At 45.5% G+C, this 18477-nt stretch overlaps 1 protein-coding gene across 1 annotated transcript; it reads left to right on the forward strand.

The window, feature by feature from the left end:
- Positions 1-743: 743 nt before the first annotated feature.
- Positions 744-3339, forward strand: LOC125415823 (glutathione S-transferase P). Its single transcript, XM_087908232.1, has 7 exons — positions 744-870; positions 1118-1153; positions 1362-1468; positions 1561-1648; positions 1929-2032; positions 2815-2922; positions 3085-3339. Coding segments are annotated over exons 1-7 (633 nt in total). The 5' UTR covers positions 744-869; the 3' UTR covers positions 3274-3339.
- Positions 3340-18477: the final 15138 nt, after the last annotated feature.

The following is an 18477-nucleotide window of genomic DNA, read 5'->3' on the forward strand; positions in this document are numbered from 1 at the left end:
GGTCCTGGAGTTCCAGACAGTTGTGAGCCACCTCGTGAGGGTTCTGGGAAGTGAACTTGGGTCCTCTGCAAGAGCCGAAAGGGTGCATAACTTTGGAGCCATCTCTCCAGAGCCAGCAGTTATTTTTAAAGATCTGAAGAAGTAGCGCAGAGAGTAGAGAAGTATTCACTGTGAAGGTTTTTGACATAAAACTGCAACTTTGTCTCTTCGCTTGTTTTTTTCCCCTTTTTTCCTCTTTCTTCCTTCCTTCCTTCCTTCCTTCCTTCCTTCCTTCCTTCCTTTCTTTCTTTCTTTCTTTCTTTCTTTCTTTCTTTCTTTCTTTCTTCCTTTTTCTCCCTCTCTCTCTCTTTTTGAAACTCTTCAGGTTCCTGGTATAGAGGATCCAGGACTGCAGTTTTGTGGTTACTTCTGAGGAAGGTCAAATGGTCAAATGAAACTCTTTGGGCAGGAGAAAGAAGAGGTTAATGAAGTACGTTAGTCACTGGCAGGAACTGCGGGAAGAGTTTGGTGGATGGCGACAGGCGGAAGGGGGACAGGGATGCACATGCTGCAAAAAGCCGTCCAGCTCCAGGACAAAGTGGAAGGGAGCTGGTCACACCCTTCTCTAAGCAGGACCTAATTTTGACCCCAAAATGAACCCAGCATGTGCTTCAGACTCAGGTCCAGCTCGTGAGTGTCCCAGGCAGGAGGCGCGAGCAGCGGAACTCCGCAACCCCCCTTTTCCCTTCATCGTGGGTGACTCGGCATCCGGGGCGGGGCGCAGTGCCCCTTATAAGGCGAGAGTCCTTGAGGCCTGTGCTTGCTTCCACACCCAAGATCCGTTGCCGTCTACGCAGCTCGGAATTCGTGCCTCCAACTACGCAGCAGCCAGTGAGTACACGCTGCCCGGCTTCTGCAGACTACAAGCATGCAGCTGGTCCTGTCCTGGGCTCCCTCAGGATTCAGAGCTCCCTGCACGGAGCAGCTTGCACCAAGAACCGGGCGAGGGAAGATTTTCAGGAGGTCTTGGGAGGCCCAGAGCAGGGAGGGGACCCGGAAGGTGGGGCAAGAGGGTGCACCACTCTGAACCCTAGTCACCCGCTTCTCCCAACTAACATCCTTCTCCTGTGATCCCCAGTGCCGCCGTACACCATTGTCTACTTCCCAGTTCGAGGTAGGAACCAGGGACTGGGGGGGGGCGGGGGGAAGAGGGACTGCAGCCCACCGTTCCCATCCACCCTGGGGAATCTCCAGTTCATCTTTGACTCTTCTGGTTACAAGGCTGTGCCTCCTTCACCATACCCAGGCCTGCCCCCCACGTTGCTTGAGGCTGGGTCTATACACTGTCCCCAAACCCTTGCTTGCCCTGACTCTCCTTACAGGGCGCTGTGAGGCCATGCGCATACTACTGGCTGACCAGGACCAGAGCTGGAAGGAGGAGGTGGTGTCCATAGATACTTGGATGAAAGGCTTGCTCAAGTCCACCTGTGTGAGTGGCACATCTGGCGGAGGGCCAGAGGTGGGGCCTTAGGAGGGCTGTAACTGGGAGACCGCAGCCTCACCAAGTGTCCTCTCCCCCAGCTGTATGGGCAGCTCCCAAAGTTTCAGGATGGAGACCTTACCCTGTACCAATCTAATGCCATCTTGAGGCACCTGGGCCGATCCCTTGGTAAGTCCTGAACTTCAGGTGGTCCAGCCAGTGGGCAGGATGTGGTGCGGGTATCAGTCGTGGTTTCAGGGTATCTGCCCTCCCAGCCACTCCCATCTTATTACAGATTAGACAGCAAAGCAGGGACACACAAAGATTATGTTTGTTCAAGCTGCAACTGTGGTCTGCCTGCCATCACTTCCTGTTGCCTCTCAGACTGGGACCTGCAGACAGCCTGAGGGAAGGGGGCTGAGGTGGGCAAATCAGATGTCAGTCATATGTTGTCTTTCCCAACCTGCAGGGCTTTATGGGAAAGATCAGAAGGAGGCTGCCCTGGTGGATATGGTGAATGACGGGGTGGAAGACCTTCGCATGAAATACATCACCCTCATCTACACCAAATATGTGAGCCTGAACCCCTCCTCCACACAGTGGGTGGTGTACAAGCAAAGGGGGTTTTATGTTTTTGGCTCCATCCTTTGCCTCCCTCTGCCAGGCTGGGAGAGGCAGGGCAATATGAAGAGGACCAATAGACAGCTCCGGGAGCGGGAGGGACTGGTGGTGGCAGATAGTAAGAGTATGTGTGCCCATAGTGTGTGGGTGCCCACAGTGTGTGGGTGTGTGCATAGGGGCAGAACATGAGACAGCTGGGGCAGCAGGCCAAGTCCTAAAGCCCTGGGACTGGATTGAACCTGGTGCAGGGGAGCGGTGTTGAAGAGTCTGTTTGTGGCTGTTTATGGTCTAAAGGTGAAGCACAGAGGTGCCTGCTGGAGAGTTTTACAATTATAAAGATAAGAGATCTTAGATGGGAGAGTTAGCACAACCCGCAACAGGCCTCAGCAGGAGGGCTACTCCAAGTTCAAGGCCAAGCCTGCTCTGCTTTTTGAGTTGTCCAGGCCAGCCTAGGGTGTAGAGGGAGATCTTAGCAGGAATGGAATGGTAGAACGAAGTGGGAAAGAATTAGCAGCTGAAGTGAATGAGACCAGGTCATAGCTTGGGTGTGGGGAGCAGGCAGAGGGGTGGCTAGGGTCTCCAGGCAACCCAAGAGGTAGTTAATAGCAGGGGCTCGTCCCTGGGGGTGGGGTCTATTGAGAAAGGGTAGCATTCATTACAGGGCAGCAGGACTCTAGTGCCCACTGCCCTGTGAGGGTGGGAGGATGGTACAGCTTTGGGGGTCTCCCTGGCAGGAGGAAGGGAAGGATGACTATGTGAAGGCCCTGCCTGGACACCTGAAACCTTTTGAGACCCTGCTGTCCCAGAACCAAGGAGGCAAAGCCTTCATCGTGGGTGACCAGGTGAGGAGCTTCCTTCATTGCCTTATAGATAAAGCCAGTTGTAAAATGGAGCAGAACCACGGGAAGAGGGGTGGGGTGGGTTGGGGTGGGTCGGGTTGGCTCTCTGCTCCCCAGTCCCAGCCTGCTCCCACCTGTTGACATCCACACCTTCCACCCTTGCAGATCTCCTTCGCCGATTACAACTTGCTAGATCTGCTGCTGATTCACCAGGTCCTAGCCCCTGGCTGCCTGGACAACTTCCCCCTGCTCAATGCCTATGTGGCACGTCTCAGTGCCCGGCCCAAGATCAAGGCCTTCCTGTCCTCCCCTGACCATGTGAACCGTCCCATCAATGGCAACGGCAAGCAGTAATGTCCTGGAGAGACCGGAGCTGCCTGTCCTCCTTTCCCCAGCACTAATAAAGTTTGTAAGACAAAAGAGCTGCTGCAGGTGCTGTTTTCTGGGCAGGGGACTCAGGAGCCATCACAGTTAGACTGGGAAAGGGCAGAGGACCAGGAAGCTTGCACCCTAGGGTGGGACCAGAGCATATTCCTGCATAATGTTTGCTGATCTTTTGAAACAGGAAAAAGGGAGAAAAGAAGTAGGAGGAGGGATAATGTAATGTCTAGTGAGGAGAGCCTTGTGCTGATTGGCCAGTCAGTCCCAGGAAAGGCAACAGAGTGCCTGACTGCAAGCCAGAGTCAGTTTCCTGGCCTGGGACAGACTGAGGCATGCGACCACCAGACTGGCCTGGGCCTAGGGAGTCACAGACTCTGCAGAGGGGCTTTGCTTGGCTTGCTGGTGATGTGTGAGTTTTGTTGCATTCCACACATATTTACAAGCCAAGGTGTGTTAGCAAGAGTTCTCAGGCTAAGTCAGAGACCAAGGAGAAGGTCGACTTGATCTCCAAACACTTCGAACCTTTCAGCGGTTTTTGTTTGTTTCGACTAGGCCTGAGAGTCTTAGCAGGAACAGAGCTCGGTGTGGTAGCCAGTAGTCACAGCTCAGAGGCAAGATAACCTTGAGTTCAAGGCCAGCCTGGGCTACAGTGAGACCCCGACTCAAAAAGGGGTCAGTGTGTACATGTGTGTGCTCATGCACATGTCGAGGCAGGTGGGGGAGGTGAGTAACCTGCTCTACGGATCTCTGCCTTCTTCTCTTGAGACAGGATCTCTCTAAAATTAAAGCTCGCCTGGCAGCCAGCAAACCCCTGTCTCTGCCACGCTCCCCACCCTGCACTGCAGTTACGGGGGATTCAAACTCAGATCCTCATGCTTGTTCAGCAAGTGCTCGTATCCACACAGCCATCTCCCCAGCTCCAGTACTGATCTCCTATATCCCAGAAGGCTTCGAGCTCCGTGTGGCCAGGACTGACTTCAGCTCCCAGGGTTGTGATTACAGGTGCGGACTGCTGTGCTCGGGCTGTTCCTGCAAATTTCCCTTGGCCTCAGCATTCTGTACTTGGTGATAAAGAGGACATTTTTCTCCTTTTTAGTCTTTCTTGTTGTTGTTGCTATAACATAACAACCAAGGATGGGTACTTCTGGAGATTGGTGCCATACTCCAACTGTTGAGTCACTACCATGTTCTGACTTGTTTGAGACAGTGGCTTTCAGGCGGGGAGGTTCCATTTGGCGTGTAAATGCAGACTCAGGATGACTCGGCATTTCCTTTGTGCTTATAAACATGCCAAAGATCCCAGAGCAAGGAAAAGTGCAATACTGTTACCAGACTCCATAAAAAGAGCTACAACTGTCGTGGGAATGACCTCACCAACCTGTCATCAAACATCTGGTGTGGACATCCAGGGACCAACTGGCAGAAAACCTCTGTGTCCCCTGAGCTCCGTGGCTCCATCCTCACTGCCTGTCCATTTGATAAGTTGTCCATCCACCCTTCTGGACCCCGGGTCCTCACCTTGGGGACCCTGCACTTAGGCAGCTGAGCCCTACAGTCCTCTTCAACCTGCTCTGTTAAGCCACCTGCTTGTTGCTCTGCGTCTGTGCTAGCTCTTAGCTTGTCCTTCAGTAATTCCTCTTTGACGTGCACAGCCTCTAAGGAGCATTCTGAGAATTCATATTATTAATTAGGACAAAAAGAAAAGAGGTTATTGCCAACTGCCGCAGAATCTGAAATTGCCAGGTAAATCACAGCTAGCGGGGACAACCATTATTACCGGATGTAACGCCTGCCTGTGTTACTCTCGGTACAGTTCGTGCCACTGTACCATATGCGAGCCGGGCAAGGGCCTGGAGATTGAAAGAACACACAAGAGACCTAGGTCATCCAAAAGGAGATCAGCCGACTGCCGTTTGTTCAAGCTTAGGAAAATCCTTATGTACCTAGCTGCTACACAAGGAATTCCCCCCAGGCAGATGGGAAATTGCCACACCCAAGATGGAGTAAACAATGCCATATAGCTGATCACCAGGCCGAACAGAGGGAGCACCAGGAACAAACAGGAAACGCTGGCTGGCCAGAAACTGTCCTCAAAATGAACACTGAGAGCAAGGGTAGACCCATGGGCCCTACAACTAGATACACTCTAACACCTTGAAGAAACTCACATCTGCTTACAGGAAAGAAACTTGTTTGGGCTCAGAGTTCTGGAGTTGGGAAAACAGTATCTGATTTCTCTCAGCTTCCAGCAAAGAAGGTACACACCCAAGGAAGGACATTAGTTTCATGGGAGTCCAGAAAACTAACTTATCCCCACAGAAAAAGCATTCCTGAAGGGTCTGTCCCAACACCTCTTACTGGCCCCAGTATTTCTTTTTCTTTCCTTTTTCTTCTTTGTATTTTATTTTTATTTTATTTGTTTTTCAAGACAGGGTTTCTGTGTAGCCCAGACTGTCCTGGAGCTCTCTGTTGACCACATTGGCTTCAAACTCAGAGATTCTCCGGCCTCTGCCTTCTGAGTTCCGGGATTAAGGAGGTGTGCCACCACTAACCAGCTATTTCCTGATACCGTCATAGTGGCAATTGAATGTGACTGTGAGTTTTAGTGGGAGAAACCACATCAAGCCACAGGGTCTTCCACAAAGAGATTTCATGGGCTTTTTCTTTTTCTTTCCTTTCCATTCTTTTCTTTCTTTCTTTTCTTTTCTTTTCTTTTTTTTTTTTTTTTTAAGATTTACCATTATTTTATGTGTTGGAGTATTTTCTCAAGTGCTGGTGCCCATGGAGGCCAGCAGAGGGTGATGGCTCTCCTAGAAATGGAGGTACAGGTAGTTAGAGCTGTCCCGTGGTGCTGGAACTGAACCTGTATAGAAAAGCAACTAGTGCTCTAAGCCACCTCTCCAGATCCTTAAAATATTTGTAGTGCAAAATAGTCAACGGGCTGGAGTTGTATCTGAGGATAGCACACGCAGTTCCTTTATCCCCTGTGCAAAATTTCCTCAGAGATCTCACATATTAAAAGCTGAATTGTGCCTGGTGGTGTGGTGCAGCATGCCTATAAATGAGCACTTGGGTAGCAGAGGCAGGTGGATCTCAGAGTTCAAGACCAGCCTGGTCTACATAATAAGTTCCAGGACAGCCAGAGCCACACAGAGAGAGCCTGTCTTAACAAAACAAACAAAACCAATGACAAAAAGCTGAGCTGTGCTGAAGGGAGGGCAGCGTCTGTGAGCGGAGGAGTAGCAAGAAAGGGAGAGCATGAGGATGAGCAAGCATTGAGCAAATGGAACTCTGGAGAAGCGATCTCTGCTCCCTGGGAGCTGGTTGGTCCTATGGAGCTCCACCCCTCGCCCCTAGGATCTGGTCAGTCCTTTGGAGCTCTGGGAAAGCGATCTCTGCTCCCTGGGAGCTGGTCAGTCCTATTAATCTGAACTTCTTATGAGAAGGCAAGACAGTGTGAGCACATGGCTCGATATCCATGGGGACCAGAATTTGAATCTCGGCTGTTAGGAAATGAGCCAGGCATGACCTATGTGCACTTGTAACCCTAGCTTAGAGAGAGCTTGAGGTCAGGAGGATTGCTGTGGCTCTCTGGTTTTCAGCCTAGCCTAAGAACACCCGAACTCTAGCTTCAGGGAGAGACCCTGCCTCAAAAGAATAGAGTGATAGAGGAGGAAGCATAATGCTCTTGTTCTGACCTGTTTGTGAACACAGGCACCAGCCCTCAGATACATTTGTGTACACACAAACACACACACACACACACACACACACACACATGCTTTTCTAAAATATATATATATATATATATATATATATATATATATATATATATATTTGTTTGTTTGTTTTAGTTTTCAACACAGGGCTTCTCTGTGTAGCCCTGGATGCCCTGGAATTCACTCTCTAGACCAGGCTGTCCTCGAACTCACTGAACTCTGCCTGCCTCTGCCTCCCCAGTGCTAGGATTAAAGGCGTGTGCCACCACTGCTCTGTGATTTATTTATTTTTATTGTATGTGCACTGGTGTTTTGCCTGTATATATGTGTGAGGGTGTTAGATATCCTGGAACTGGAGTTACAGACAGTTGTGAGCCACCACGTGGGTGCTGAGAATTGAATCTAGTACTCTGAAAGAGCAGCCAGTGCTCCTAACCACTGAGCCATCTCTCCAGTCCTACTTATTTTATATGTATGGGTGTTTATCCTGTACGTATGTCTGTGGAAGCCAGAACAGGGCATTGGATTTCCTGGATTTGTAGTTAGGATGGTTGTGAGCTGCCATGTGGATGTTGAGAATTGAACCCAAATCTCCAGCTCCTGTACATAAATAAATAAAATAAAATTTTAAAATTCAGACTACTTCAAATAAAAGAACGAGGTTACATTAGCTAGGCTTTTTCTTTTTGTTTTAATTATATTTTATTTGGGAGTGCAGAAATGGTTCAATAGTTAAGAGTACTGGCTGCTATTCCAGAAGAGCTGAGTTCAGTTCCCAGCATACATACAGTGACTCACAACTATCTGCAATTCCATTTCCAGGGGATCTGACACCATCTTCTGGCCTCCATGGGTACCATACATGTCCAAGGTGCACAGACACAGAGGCAATCAAAACATTCACACACATAAACTGAAAATGAAAGGAATTACTTTAACTATATGTATCTTTTATTTTGTGTGTTTTTCTGCATGTGCACTGGCATGCTTATGGTTGAGTGCATGTGAGTGCAGGCACCTGCCCTGGAAGGCCAGAAGAGTGTGCCAGGCTCCCAGGTGCTGCGTTTCAGGCAATCACGAGCTGATGGATGAGGGTTCTGAGTGGTCAGCTTGGTCTTTTGAAAGAGTCACAAGCTCTTTCAATCACTGAGCCATTGCTTCATCCCCAGTCAGATTTTTTATAAGGCTGGAGGGCGGTGCTGCCGGTTGACTGAACCCAGCTTCTCAAAAGACTTTTCAAGTGAGTTTGAATCTGGCTTTTAGGATGCCCCAAGGATTGGGATGGTGTGGGGCCCATAGTATCCAGCAGACTTTTCCATGAAGCAGGAGATTTGAAGATCTGTTTTGCCTTGTAATGGCAAAGTTCATCAGTTGCTTTCTTCTGTATCCTGCAGAATTTCTGTCTGGCAGACTCTTTCATGAAACAGGAACCCCGAAGGACCATCTCACCTTTAGGCAAATTCAACAGTAATTTTTCTGTGGGTCCTGAAAGTTCAGGCAAACAGTTCAGGCAACAGCAGTTTCTTGCCCAAATGGCTAACAAACTTCATGAAGAGCCTCTTCGATGCCCATCATCCTCTTGAGTAGATTGGTGCTGCCAGGAGCAGATGTGTCTCACTGTTATGAAAAGTCATAAGTTCCTAAAACATTTTAAATGCATATTCTGTAGTCTTTGAAAGGTTTTAAGAATAATTATCCATCTGAAATATATCTCTGTACATCCAGAAAACCTAACTAACATGACTACAAGCTTGACTATTACAGATGATTGTCTATTAACCAATGTTGCTTAATTATACATTACATTTTTAAATTAGCTATACAAACACAATACTTTAATAAAGAGCAGAAACACACACACACATATATGTTTATATATAACAAAATTGAACTTAAATTTGTATTAATAAACCAAGATCTATACCAATGCAAATCTCTATAGCATATCCTCCTTTAAATGTGAACAAACATTTATAAACAACATTTGGGAATTTGGGCATAGTTCTCTCCAAACTGCTTTCTGCTTTTTGTTGGGCAAAGTAATTTTGGGGGGTATTCACGGTGACTCTTCAGGGGGTCTTGGTTCATCAAACCACATTAGTCTGGAAGCAATCTATAGGTTCTCATCCTCTGTGGAAACAAAAGAACCTCTTTTTGAAAGCAACATATCCTTAGACACATATTTCAAAATCAAGATACCTTTAAAGTATATATGTTGATTTAGCTTAGCAGTCCCCAGAATCAAATGTCCTTCTGAAGTCAAAAAATTCAAAGAAAACACAATAGTATAAATAAGGCTCTCTGTGTATATTCCATCTTCACGTGGCTTAATTTTCTTACTCTATTACTTTTTCTACAAGTTTACTCTGTCTCTTTAAAGACTTTGTTTTATTTTTTTAAAAAACATTTACTTCTTTTTTATAACTCTCTATACTCTTTTTCTTCTCTCTCCCAAGCCTACATACATTTTTTAAACACACTGTGTCTTATTTAGAGGTCTTTCATTTCTGAATATGTCCTTATTGCACTTATTGCATACCTGCAATCCTTTTCTGACCAGGATAGCCTCCTAAAATGGTAAGCAGCTTGGCTGCAGCAGCTCTGGATGCTGGCTCCACCTCTCTCTGCCTTCTAATATGGCAGAGGTACTATTCCCACCAGCTCTGGGACTGCCAGGCAGGAGCTGCACTCACCATTTTAACTCTGAGAATGAACATGCAGCACCTAAACCCTTTTTATCTGAGTAATAGCTAAATCTGCCATGCAACACACTGAACATCCTGGAAATATCTCTGTGTGTGGTCCCGAGAATCCACCACGCTCTCCTGCCTGTGCACTCCTAGCAGACCCGATCCTGCCACCTGCCCAGATGTGGGGCACTGAACTACAGGAATGGTCTCAGCCACTTTCTTCTAACCCTGAGTGGGCACAAAAGCATCTGGACCCAAAGTGGGTAGTGGGCATCAGCCCCAAATGTTTCAGACCACCTTGGTGCGCCAATCTGTTGGGGGAAGACTGCTTGTTCATTCAGCTCTTTTGGGGACCTACCACCCAGTTCCCAAATAAATACACAAAGATTTATTCTTTCATATGAATGCCTGGCCTGTTTTATGATATTTTGATTGTGTTTTGACAAATAAAGCTTGCTGGGAATCAAAGGGCAAAGCTAGCCACTAGCTGACCATAGAGGTTTGGAGGACTATAGACAGAGAGGAGACAGGAAGTAGTAAGGCAGGACTGAGAGAGGATCTTGGCCACCTTTTGGATGGAGGAACAGAAGAGACAGAAAATCACCAGTGACTGCTCTGCTACTTCTCTGATCTTTCAAGTTCTTACCACAATATCTGACTCCTAATATTTTTTATTGATAAAGAATAATTAGACAAATGCATTCTTTGGTTCCCCATGTTGGGTGTTATATATAATGCAAATGGTCTTTTTGTAGTACCAGTTCAATTAAAAATTAAAGCTGGCTCTCTCCTTCTCTAAACTGAACATGCTTGTTAATGGAAATTCAAAAATCTCTGTCTCATGTCAGAAGAGTCACCTGATAGAGGTCAGAAGAAAAAACAAAATTAAGGGACTATTCTATTTCCACTAACCTTATAATTCTTTGGTTTTATTTTGACTCTTTAAAACTTCTCTTAAGGTATAAATATTATCTCAAAATTTATAAAATTTATATATATATATATATATGTATATATATATATATATATATGATATTGATGGTCATATAGAGTACTAATTCTAGAAAAGGCTTTTTCTAGCTTCTGGTACATGATTTCGTATTTGAGTCTCTATCAGGCAACCTGGAATAAAGTTTTTGTACTCTGAATGTACATAACAAGTTGTGATCCTTTAGCCTCTTTGACATCTGCTGCATATAACATTTAAAATGTTTAAATTTTCTGCAGAGAACCATGACCAAGCCTAACAGTGACCTTTGAAGTCTCCAAAAAGAGAATGTGGCCCCATAATGATGATTCCACTGGGACTGTAGTAACAACACTAAGCTAACAAACACCACAAAGATTGACTTTGGACTACAAACTGCTTAGAACAATTTCAAAATGGATAGCTGAGATGGTCCAGCCTCATAGACTACTCTAGCCAGGACTTGAGACAAGCCCTGCACTTTTCCATTACACAGAGACTGAACAAAAAATGATACAGCTACCTCTCCCAAGCCTTGACAAATAATCCCAATGTTTCCAGGGCCCCCTAAAGATATCATTGCCTCCAGGAAACAGAAAGTAATTTTAAGAACATGATGCCCACATTCCCAAGAGGTAGGGTGGGCGGTTTTTGGTCTTTCCGTGGGTTATGGGTATTTGTCATCATTTAAGGAGGATGGTTACAAATTGTTATTGGTAATGATCAGGAAAAAAAAGGTGAACAAAGGAGTTTAGGTTCAGGGATGTCATTCTAAAAAGAAAAGGGATATAGAAATAGAATAAAAGGGTAGATTATTTAATCTACTTTTAAAACAAAACAACAACAACAAAAAGAAAACAACTACTAATCTCAAATATTTTACATTGGTATGGATTTTCATATTTTGATATAAAATGAGGTTATTTTTGTTATGCTACATATGTATTTCTACTCTTGCTTGGAATGCTGTACTTAAGCATCTCATTTTAAAATATAATGTGTAGCTTAAAATGCAGGTTAAAAATTAGCCATCTATAATAGTTACCCATATCTATCAAACTTATGGCCATGTTGCTCCTAGATTCTCTCTCTCTCTCTCTCTCTCTCTCTCTCTCTCTCTCTCTCTCCCTTTCTCTTTGTTTTTGTTTTTCGAGACAGGGTTTCTCTGTGGCTTTGGAACCTCTCCCAGAACTAGCTCTTGTAGACCAGACTCGAACTCACAGAGATCCACCTGCCTCTGCCTCCCGAGTGCTGGGATTAAAGGTGTGCGCCACCACCGTCCAGCGATTCTCTCTTTCCAGATGTCTTCTCCTATTTATCCTCTCTGCCTATCAGCCCTGCCTATCCTTTCTCCTGCCTTGCTATCAGCTGCTCAGCTCTTTATTAAACCAATCAGGTGTCTCAGACAGGCAAAGTAACACAGCTTCACAGAACTAAACAAATGCAACATGAGAGAATGCAACACATCTTTGCATCATTAAACAAATTTCCACAGCATAAACAAATATGACACTTCTTAAAATAATATTCCAGAATAGATCTCTGTGAGTTCAAATATAGTCATAGCCTGGTCTACAAAGCAAGTTCCAGGACAACCAGGGCTACACAGAGATGTAGTAGTTCAATGTTAAGGTCTCTGGACTCTTTTGGGGGGCCTGCTGCCCAGCTCCCAAATAAATCACACAGAGTCTTATTATTAGTTATAATCATCCGGGTTTAGTGTGGCTTGTTTCTTGTCTGCTTTTCTTTCTTTTTTAAAAAATATTTATTTATTTATTATGTATACAATATTCTGTCTGTGTGTATGCCTACAGGCCAGAAGAGGGCACCAGACCTCATTACAGATGGTTGTGAGCCACCATGTGGTTGCCGGGAATTGAACTCAGGACCTTTGGAAGAGCAGGCAATGCTCTTAACCTCTGAGCCATCTCTCCAGCCCCCTCTTGTCTGCTTTTCTTAATTTATATTATACCATCTATCTTTTTTTTCCATTCTCTTACTTCTGTAAGTCTTACTCTTTGTGAATTGCTGTGCAATCGGATGGCTGGCCCCTGATATCCTCCTTCTAGGGCTAATTCTCCTCTGAACCCCTTCTCCCAGTTTTCTCCTTCTATACATTTTCTCTGCCTGCCAGCCCAACCTATCCTTTCTCCTGCCTCACTATTGACTGTTCAGATCTTTATAAGACCATTAGGTGTTCAAAGAATCACAGATTCACAGTTAAAAAAATGCAACATAAGTAAAAGCAACACGCCTTAACATTTCCAACAGCCAGTGCTACACAGAGAAATCCTGTCTCAAAAAACAAGCAAGCAAACAAAGATGGGTTCTAGAGATAGGCTACCTATACTAGCTTGAAGGCGTAAAGGTCTGGCCTGATCTCAGTCATACAGCTGGGGTAGAGGCCATTTGCAGTATTACCAACATCTAGTCCTGGTTTTGGAAGCTTGATATGGCCTGGCCCAACAGATAACACAAATCACCAGGCTCTTAATCACGTTCAATTCCCAACTTTCTGAATAGAAGAACAGGTTTTTCATCTTCCCCCTTGGAAAGACCATCCTGTCTACTTAGCATTCCTGGTTTCTCTGGAGATCTGTGGGCACAAGGACCTTGGCGCTGTGCTCCTAAACATCGCCATCATCACCACCCTCCACCACCACCATCTAACATGGAGGTCATTAGATGAGTGTACTGACAAGGACCCCAACTCCTACATGAAGAGATTCCTACAAAGCTGAGCATAATTGGAAAAACAAACAGAAACTGTGGCAGTCAGAAACTGCAAGCTAGTCTCTGCCTGAGGATTGTCCACTTCATCAATCAAAACTGTTTTCATACTCTTCCCCTTCCTCCTTCCTCTCTTCTCTCTCCCCTCTTCCCCCCTTTTACCTCCTATGTCTCAGACTGGATCTCATGTAGCTCAGGCTAGCCTCAAACTTGCGATGTAGCCAAGGATGACTTTGAACTCTTGATCTTCCTGTCTGTTCCTCCCAAATACTGGGACTACAGGTGTGTGTCAGCTACAAGCTGCCAGGAAAGCTCTTTCCTGTGTCGGGGAGGAGGCAAAGGCATTCCTGAAGCACAGTTCCCACTATCTAAGAGGTCATCTCAAGGGCAGCCCAAGAAAGCCAAGACCATGTTACCATGTGCCACAAAAACAGCATTTGGGAGACTGAAAGTGTCCAAGTCAGGGATGGGTCAATTTCCAGGACCAAATGGGTGTAGGAGGAGCCAGTGAAGCCTGAGAAGAGAATGGCCCTTCAGACTGGGGCATCGCCTGATGACAAGCTCCCCAGAGACTTGACACAGGTGAATATATTATCCCTGGACCCTCATGACTTGGGTTCCCAGGCTGTTCTGCTGGTCATATGACCTGGGCCAACTATTTCTCCCCTTTGAATGACAGCTCTGCACGTGACATAATGGAAACAGGAACCCATTCCAATTCATTTTATTGGTGGAGCACAGCAAAGCTTGTTCACACAGATGGAGGCCAGGCAAGAAGCCCAGCTTTTTAGTCTACTGTAGATACAGCTTCTTACGGGCTGCCAGTCTGCAAATAATGACATGGAGACTTCTGATCAATTATGAAAGCTAAGCTTGTCTTAACTAGCTCTTATAACTTAGTTAACACATTTATATTAATCTACATTCTATCATGTGGCGTTACCTCTCTTTCATCTTGCACCTCCTGTTTCCTCTCTGGCGTCTCCCAAACCCCTAGATTCATCTCCCACTTCCCCTCTTTCTGCCCGGAAGTCCCACCTATACCTCCTGGCTAGCTATTGGCCATTTAACTGTTTATTAAACCAATCACAGCAATATATCTTCACACAGTGTGCAAATATCCCACAACCGTCTACGTGGGCTGGAGCCACAAGCTCATGAGATCACTCCTGGTTCTACCCTGTGATTCCCCTCCGCGTGACCAGTGACACAGAAGACAAAGAACAATGACCGCATCTGTATGAAAAGGACCAACAGAAGTAACAGTCCTCATGACAGTCATCCAAATTCTCCCACCAATCTAAATTTAGAAAGAGAGAGACAAGGAAAGGTTTGTGTGTGTGTGTGTGTGTGTGTGTGTGTGTGTGTGTCTGAATGAGTGTGTGTGTAGCCCAGAAACTGGAGCTTGTATCTCTCTTCCTCACTCTCCACTGTTTGGGTTTTTGTTGTTGTTCCTGTCATTGTTTGTTTGTTTGAGGCAGGGTCTCATCATATAGCCCTAGAAATTCTGGAACTCAGAAATCTGTCTGTCTGCATCTACTCCCCAAGTATTGTGATTCAAGTGTGTGCCACCACGCCCTGCCATCTATCACCTTCAGTCTGAGACAGGGTCTCTCAGTGAATCTAGAGCTCACTGAGCCAGTTAGCCTGGCTGGCCAGTGAGCCCCAGGGCACCCTGGCTGCTGTGCACTGTGCTGAGATTATGGACATGTTTGGCCACACCTGACTTTTACAGGACACTGGAGATTGAACTCAGGTCCTTGCTTACAGAGCAAGCACTGACTGTCTGGAGCATGACATACTGGCACATAAAATAGTAAAGTGTTTTAAAAGGTGGGGGTGTGTGATGTAGCTTAGCGGTAGAGTCCTGTTTAGCATGTGCCTGAGGCAAACTGACTGCTGCACCCACTTGCCTTGCTAGGTGTGACTGATACCCGGGACTTCAATGAATTCTCTTCACAAATTCCCGACCTCAGCTTTCTGATATGGGAATGTACCATGAAGACTCTAAGTTCAGTCAACTAACTCTTTTTTATGTCTAAAAATGTTGGGTTCTGGACTTGCACAGGTGATAGTGAAACACAGAGGTCTAGAAACGGAAACAGCTTCTGTTCTAATTGGTCAGGGCTACAGAAAATAATCTGACTTTATAGTCCCGAGAAAGAGCTACAAGTTTCCTTTTATGGTCTAGAGTGACACGCGGGACAGAGAAAGCACATTTGAGACTTAAAGCACTATTGGTGTCACAGTGTCTTGGGATGCGCCAACTGAGCTGATGCTATAAGATTTACGGTAGCTCAGGAATATTGACCTGAGCTCTAACTAGAGGATTTACAACACCCCAGCGTCTCTCTGTCTAAAACATGGCATTCTCTGAGTCTGTAAAAACCTGGAATTTATGACTCTTTATTATGTTATCCCTGGAATGTTAGTCCAAAATGTTTATATAGTTGTGGGTTAGTTTAAAATTGCCTTTTTCCCCTGCTTGGAAAAAACATAGGGCTAAAGGAGAAAACAGCCTACAGTCCTAACTTCTCGCAGAAGCACAGGTTGTAGTACGCAACTTTTTGGTTTAAACAGTGGTTTAGGTTTACAACTCCTTTAAAATTTCTAATAGGATTACCTCTCAAGTTAGATAACAAAGTGATTGATTCATCCTTTACTACTGCAATTTGCAGCCTGCTAATGACACAATTAACTGAGAAGAAGTGTTCCTCCGTTGTTCTGTGACAGTTACTGAGATATATTGCAAGGGAGATCTCAGGGTGAGTCTGATTTTAAACTTTCACTCCAGAGCTGGAAGGTAACCCTTTGTGACTCCTGTGTTGCCTAGGAGCTTTTGCTGGGATGTTTAAGCTGTGGGGAGAGAGAGAACAGAAGGAGAAAAATACAGAAGAATAAAGAAGGAATCCTCAGGACAGGTTTGAGTGTCTTCTTTCCCCAAGCCCTAAGACAGAAAAGGCTCAGTGCAGCAAAGCAGTGGAGTTCTTTCTAACCTGGGTGGTCTGGACTGGTTCCTCTAGGCTGCAGTACCTGGCTGTCCTGGAATTTGCTCTGTAGACAATGCTGGCCTTGAACTCACAGAGATCCACCTGTCTCTGCCTCCTAACTTCTGGGATTAAAGGTGTGTGCCACCACTGCCCAGCATGAGCAAATATTTTTAAATAGTTGTGTTGTGTTGGGAATTTGAAACTAGCCCAAGAAATAAACTGGCATGGCACCGATGAGCAAGAGACAAGCATTCACACTTGAGGCAAGTTTTTCACGGCACGTGACACTTCATGAGGAAACGAAGATCTGAGGAAGCTGTATTGAACAGTCATGCAATGCAACCGCACAGAGCAGCAAACTGCAGAAACAGGACAAAACCCAGGAGCTTGGGGAGTGGCAGTTACTACGCCACTAGAAGATGAGGCTAGTGAGGGAGCCTTTGTGCAGATTTTCCTGGGTCTCAGTATTTCCCCTTCACTTAACCTTAGCCAAACCTCAGCCTAAAAATACCTCTCAGATACCATGTCCATCTCCATTTCTAAGAGAATTCACTGCAGTTCAGACCTTGTAGGCGGAGGACCAAGAAAAGAGCATTAGTGTCTGCTGTAGGAAGGACACTTGTTTGTTCCCGGCTACTCAGCCCCAAAATAATCACACAAAAACTATATTATTTAAAACACTGCTTAGGCAATAACTCTAGCATATTCCTAGCAAACTCTTACATATTAAACTAACCCATTTCTATTAATCTGTGTATTGCCACTTGGCAGTGGCTTACCAGCAAGGTTCCATCCAGCGTCTATCTCTGGCGGGGCTGCATGGTGTCTCACTGACTCTGCCTTCTTTCTCCCAGCATTCAGTTTAGTTTTCCCCGCCTATCTCTACTCTTTTGCCCGATCACAGGACAAGAGAGTTCTTTATTAACCAATGGTATTCACGGTATACAGAGGGGAATCCCACATCAAGTGTCCTGGCTGAGATGGTACCATGGGATGGTGGGATTGGTGTGAAATGGCAAGGGTTGGTTCCACGTGTTGGGGGAATTTTTAGAACCATTGATGGTATCAGAGCAAACCTGGATTGTATTTTGTGAGTCCCAGGATACAGAGCAGTTGGGAGTAGTGCTGGGCATCATTCAGAAGCACAAGGAAATGGGCTGGCAGATCTTCTGTCCTTGATGAGAAGAGTCTACTCTTAGGCAGGCAGGTGGTGGTGCACATCTTAATCCCAGCACTCAGGAGGCAGAAGCAGGTGGATTTCTGTGAATTCAAGGTCAACCTGGTCTATAGAGCAAGTTCCAGGACAGACAAGGCCCCACAGAGAAAACCCGTCTTGAAAAACAAAACCAAAAACAAATGACAGGAAAAAAATCTGCTCTGACGTAGGGAGGGCATTGTCTTATGGGAATTTCATCTCCTGCTTTTGCAATGAGAAGAAAAGTTATTTAGCTCAAAACAGTCAATATGCCAGAGAGGAACAATTAAAAATGGCATCTTAAATCTTTTCATGCATACATATGTAAAGAGATTTATTATATGATCTGGGTTCCAAGGAGCCTTACAAGGTGCCATAGGTGCTATGGAATAATCCTCTTGTACACTAGAGAGATTTGTCACTTGAATTAGTTTAATAAAACACTGATTGACCAATAGCCAGGCAGACAGCATATGGTGCAACCAAACTAAGGATGATGGGAAGAAGGGCAGAGTCAGGAGTCACCATCCAGATGCAGAGGAACAGGAGACGAATGTGTTATGCTAATAAAGGTACCACCATGTGGCAGAGTGTAAATAAGGAATATTGGTTAACTTAAAATGTAAGAGTTAGCTAGTAACAAGCCTGAGCTATTGGACAACATTTATAATTAATATAAGCCTCTGTATGATAATTTGGGAAGTGACTGCCAGGTATTTGGGAACAGGCAAGTGGAAGACAAACTTCAATTACACATGAGTAAGCTGGGGATCCCTGGAAGCTGGAGGGAAGAGTAATTCCAAACCCCAGAGCAGTGATCTTCTGGATTTCAGATACCAGTTGCTCAGGAGCGGCAGTCAGGCATAGTCAATGCAACACTTCAACC

This window comes from Myodes glareolus, chromosome 7, assembly GCF_982192425.1.
Source record: "Myodes glareolus chromosome 7, mMyoGla1.1, whole genome shotgun sequence".
NCBI classification, from domain to species: domain Eukaryota; kingdom Metazoa; phylum Chordata; class Mammalia; order Rodentia; family Cricetidae; genus Myodes; species Myodes glareolus.

Bases quoted from the DNA above. Each gene is read 5' to 3' on its own strand.
- LOC125415823 (XM_087908232.1), top strand. The intron at 1,469-1,560 runs GTGAGTGGCACA...CCTCTCCCCCAG, and splicing joins GCTTGCTCAAGTCCACCTGT to CTGTATGGGCAGCTCCCAAA. The intron at 2,923-3,084 runs GTGAGGAGCTTC...CCACCCTTGCAG, and splicing joins CCTTCATCGTGGGTGACCAG to ATCTCCTTCGCCGATTACAA.